General features: G+C 33.1%; 1 protein-coding gene across 1 annotated transcript in view; it reads left to right on the top strand.

The window, feature by feature from the left end:
• Positions 1-3,090, top strand: part of PSMA3 (proteasome (prosome, macropain) subunit, alpha type, 3) — a 23,573-nt gene extending 20,483 nt beyond the window's left edge. Inside the window, exons 8-11 of the mRNA XM_012663787.1 lie at positions 395-441; positions 1,861-1,928; positions 2,468-2,532; positions 2,932-3,090. Coding sequence (XP_012519241.1) covers positions 395-441; positions 1,861-1,928; positions 2,468-2,532; positions 2,932-2,976 — 225 coding nt within the window. The 3' untranslated portion in view covers positions 2,977-3,090. The remainder of the gene's footprint in view (positions 1-394; positions 442-1,860; positions 1,929-2,467; positions 2,533-2,931) is intronic.
• Positions 3,091-5,336: the final 2,246 nt, after the last annotated feature.

The following is a 5,336-nucleotide window of genomic DNA, read 5'->3' as shown; positions in this document are numbered from 1 at the left end:
GCCATCGCACTCACTCTAGCCCAGGCAAAAGAGTGAGACTCTGTCTCAAAAAAAAAAAGAAAAAAGAAAAACAGATTTCTAATCTTTGAAACTTCAGGGTCTGTCTATGAATAGATTCAAAGAGGGCCTGGGTTTTTATAAATTTTATCACAAAGTTAGTGGTGCCTATGGATTATCCAGAAAATCTATTTTGGTATATTAATTTACAAACATTAAGTTGTAAATCAGACAACTTCGGTTCTGAGTTTTTTTTGACTTTCAGTTATTTTCCTTGGTTTTATATCTAAGTATCTATCTCAAAAATATGGGTTATTGATAAAAGTTGTGAAAATAGTTACACAAGTGGAAAATGGTGTTCTTTTGACTCATATAATTTACGTTTTATTTTCTGTAGATGAAAGAAATGACCTGCCGCGATATTGTTAAAGAAGTTGCAAAAATGTAAGTTGGAATTGGAATTTTCCTTACCATCTACAAAAATATTTAACTTGACCTTTCCACATACATTATGCTAATTCAAAGACGCTGTTTTGTTTGGTAATAAGTGTATAAATTTTAGAAGGTGAATTTACATTCTAAGAAACCTCATTAAGGAGGAGAATATACTTTTAATTAAGTTACATTTTCAAGTAATAGTGAATAGAATGGGAAAAAATAGCCTTTGCCCAAACTGCTATTAAGTGACAAGTTAAAGGTAGGAGGACATATAGTGGACTTTTAGGGGCTTCATTTCTTAGCTCCCAACTTCTCAAATCTGGTAAGTCCCAACAATAATCTTAGATTGCCTCCAAGAAAGCTTATTGGTTTACAGCTAATTATTTATGCATGATCCATGAAACTGGCTTATTTATATTTTTTAGGAAAGATACGTTTTACCTTTTCAGGTTTATTGTGGAAGTTTTTGTAACAAGATGAGAAAAGCAGTATTTCAAAACATTTACAGCTTAAGAAAACCTGAGTGGTTTATATATTACAGGTATATAAAGTAAAATACTATGTAACAGATATTTGGAATAGTAAGCCAACAACAAAGTTAATAAACCTGGGTGATGATGCTTCAGAAATTCATGATTCTTCCAGATCAGAGTGTAGGCAAACACTCCCAAAGTGCTGGGAATATAGGCATGAGCCACCATGCTCCTTGCCTATACTTAAGTTTTTGATGCCTTTTCTGTTACTTCAGTATGTTGCATGAAATCGCTTCTTTATTTGCTGCAATTTGTAATATACTGCAGTGTGAAGGCCAGGTTAAGTGGCATAAAAACCATTATAAAATGGTCAAAGGTTTTAAAAAGATTACTGCCAAGAAGCTGTAGGTTGAAGAGACCGCTAATAGTTGCAAGGCCGTAAATTACATGGTTTTAAAAATAATCTGGTTGCCTGCGGTCCTAGCTACTCGGGAGGCTAAGGCGGGGGAACACTGGAGCCCAGGAGTTCAAGCCTGTAGTGGGCTATGATCCTTACTGAACTCCAGCCTGGGCGACATAGTGAGCCCCATCTCTTAAAATGGTTAATGAACAGAAAAAAATAAATACCCTGAAAAGGCACAGTTAATGATGGCCTTTTCCCATTGAATCCGTATCTTTAAAACAATGTATCAAAATAAACTGAACTTGGTTGTATAGGTATATTCAGTATTTGTAGGGAGGGCAAAAGTGTTTAATTTTATCTCAATCCCCGTGTAATTTGTTATCTTTTCTAGTGTTCATAATAATATAGACTGTAGAATGTGTCTGTGTGTAATTTCAGAAATAAATACTTTTATTAGGGATGTGTGTTTTAATTTGTACTGACTGTGGGTGGGTGAACTACAATGTTTGGAGGTTGCCAAAAATGTTAATTTTCCCTTTTCTGTTCTAGAATTTACATAGTACATGATGAAGTTAAGGATAAAGCTTTTGAACTAGAACTCAGCTGGGTTGGTGAATGTAAGTTATTTTTGTACATTTATTTGATATGCGTCATCTTACTGCACCTAATTACCACTAGGTGTCCTTTCTAATATAAAGAAAACCAAAACAATGTTATCAGGTAGTCTAATGAGGAGAAAGTTCTTTTTAATAATTACTTAAGTTGTGAACAGTTTACTTTTTGAAACATCCATTTCATGGTTTTAAAAGATATTACTGAGAAATCACCAAATTTTTTCTTTCTTGCATAATAACCACAGGATTTCAAGGCAGGATATTTTAAAAATCTAACCTTATGTTATAAATTAATGCTCAGGATTTATAAATCAGGGTGTATAATTTACTCTTCATTTCCACAAGAGCTTGCTTTGATTTGGGCACATATAATCTCATGTGGAGGAAACACACAAAAGAGTTCAAAGCATCTAGTGTTACTCATAGTACAATTTTGCATGATTAGATGAGTCATACCTATGGATGGGGTAGATTGTATGGTATTGCAAATCACAACATACTTCTCATTTTTAATTCATTTAAATATATGGCTTAATTTACAGTAACTAAAGGAAGACATGAAATTGTTCCAAAAGACGTAAGGGAAGAAGCAGAGAAATATGCTAAGGTAAGCCACAACATAAAAAATTCTCTAAAATCATGTGTTAAATAATAAACAAACTTGGTTGAGTTTTATTAAATAACACCAGAGTTTCAAGTGAACTAAAGATAGAAATTTTCTAGGTTCTCTCCAGTGAGGACAAAGTTGCAGCCCTGGTTCCAAAAGAAAAATTTTTTTGTGAAAATTGCAAGGGATTTTCAGGACATTTAATGCTTTCATATGTATATATTCTGTCAAGGATATAGTTGTTGATTGTTACAGCAAGATTTACTTAATCATCCTTTCTTTACTTGGGTATCTTCTAAAAAAGTGTTCACTTCGGGTTATAAGTAAAGGAAGTTTTAATGACAGGTGCTTAATTGAGGCTATTGTATCTTAACTTGCCCACTAATTTTCTCTTAACAGGAATCTTTGAAGGAAGAAGATGAATCAGATGATGATAATATGTGACCTTTCCTCCAGTATCTGTTCTATTTTAAATTTCTACTACAGTCCCATGTAACTATTTAGCCCTGTGGATTATACATAGTTACTGACCAATTTTCATTAAATTTTTGTCTTGTACTATTGAAGCTTGGTTAATATCTGCCTGACAAAATTGGTGGGGGTAATTGAGGGCATTTACTTACTTTTAAAATACAGATTTATGCCTACTTAAAAATTCCTTAATTAAAATACTATAAAATGAAGGTTTGGAATCAGATGAATTCAAAGCCCTATTTCATCACTCATCTAAAATTTAAACATATTTTCCTGGGTTCTTGTATTAAAAGAACCTACCAACTCAGTAGTGAAATGATTGTTGGTCATCAGCCACCATTAATCTTCAGGTGTGATGCAGATGAAAGATGTTTCGATTTGGGATAATTTTTTCAAAAATAAATCCTTTACTATATAAGTCAAGAATGTTTTTGCTTTTTTCCTTAACTGTGGTGAGAAAGAATGGATTTAACAATCAATAAAGTCCCTATTTTGTCACTTGAAAAATTTCTTGATCTGTAAAGTTCAAATAAAAACACCCACACCAGATAGCTTTTCATGCTAAAAATAAATAAGAATATATGTGAAAGTGCTCTGTAAACAGAACTGTTACTAAGTGGAATAATCAATAATGTGGCCTGGAAGAACAGCTGTCACAACATGAACAGCAGTAATCACAGGAGGAACAAACAATTTGAACTCAGGCCAGGTATGCACGCCCTTTATTGGGCTCATGCCAGTATCACTTCATTCAAGTGTTATTTCCTAACGAGGTAATCTGGTTACAGAGTTTAGCTGCAGGGTACTGCTGGACTTTGAGCATTTGTGTAGTTTAAATAGCAAATCATTACACCTGAATAGCTAACTACTATACAAACAGCTCAAAACCAATATTTCATTACCATGGCTTCTTTTATGTAACATTACCTGCTACATTTTACATCTCATATATTTAAATGAAAATGACACAAGTGTTGGCCTTGGAAAAACACCTGAATAACATCCATTAACAGAGAGATAAATTGACTATCCCTGAGCCAATCCGTGGCCATTCCTATACTTTCCCAAAGTTCCACAGTATGAATGGCACATGAATCTTCTTATTGTGCTTTGAGTATATCTGTTCTTAAATTTACATCAGTATAGTTATGAACCCTCTTTGAAAGGGAAGACATTGGTTTTAAAGCAACCTAAATTTGAGCAGCTACGCCACTTGTAAGCTACTACAGGTGCATAATATAAATCTAGAACTATTTAAGCAGATACACCTAACTCTATAGCTATTATGAAAGAAAAACAAATGAATTTTCATACACACTAAAACACAGGATAAATAAATCTAGGTTCAATTGTAGGGGCACTTTGTTACCACCACTGAGATATGATTAGCCTCTGAGAAAAAAAGCTGGTACACTTTACTTTCACATGAATACAAAATTTATTTTCAGAAAAGACTGAGTACCTTATCACCATAAATCATCTTGATACTGGTACCTAAAAAAGTTTTAAAGAATAAAGATTTGGTTTAGAAACTACAAAAAATATTTAGACTATAGAAGCACTTATCTGATAAGACTTTATTTCCACCATTCATAAAGAGACCTATAAAATAAATAAGAAAATCAAGTTGTAGGTCGTCAACGTTTAACTGATTGACACATTACAATACTCTTTATTTCATAGGACAAGCAGTAAATTAAGATTACAAATTAATGTTTTCTTCATTTTGTAAAAATATCCACATATTAAAATGCTGATAAGAAACCGGAAGAAATCCTAAATGAAAATGTCTTAATGTATAACACTAACTCCTAATAGTGTTTCTCTAACTTTTGAATACCTTACCCTTTCAAAATGGAACCCAGACTTGACATACTTTACTTTTCTGCACCCCATCATATCCATATTGTATTCCGCATACCTAGGCTATTTCTTAACTGGTCTTTCCTCAGGACTCCCACAACCTGCCAAACAAAGCCCCCTAAAATGATTGTCAAATTTCTCCCTGCTCACAGCCCTGTTACATGTTTCTTATTGAATAGTTGTTAAACTTTTTTTTTTAAAAGGAACTCCAAAACATGAAATGAGTAAGATCATGGCTGCTTGTAACCCCAACCAAGTAAAGATGTTGTGTTCTACCACTGACCATGTGTATGCATCTATTGTGGCTTAAATATAATAAAAATTAGTGTATGCGCCCCCAGTCTGGGAGTCGTCAAAAAAAAAAAAAAAAAGATGTCTTTGGATCTTGACTGGTTTAAGCACACAATAAGCATTCAAATGCTAAAGGCACACATTTCTTACTGAAGTAATTCATATTAATTAACTGA

The sequence above is a fragment of the Propithecus coquereli genome, unplaced genomic scaffold (genome assembly GCF_000956105.1).
Source record: "Propithecus coquereli isolate 6110/MARCELLA unplaced genomic scaffold, Pcoq_1.0 Scaffold83, whole genome shotgun sequence".
Lineage (NCBI taxonomy): Eukaryota > Metazoa > Chordata > Mammalia > Primates > Indriidae > Propithecus > Propithecus coquereli.
This window is presented reverse-complemented; position numbering and strand designations above follow the sequence as displayed.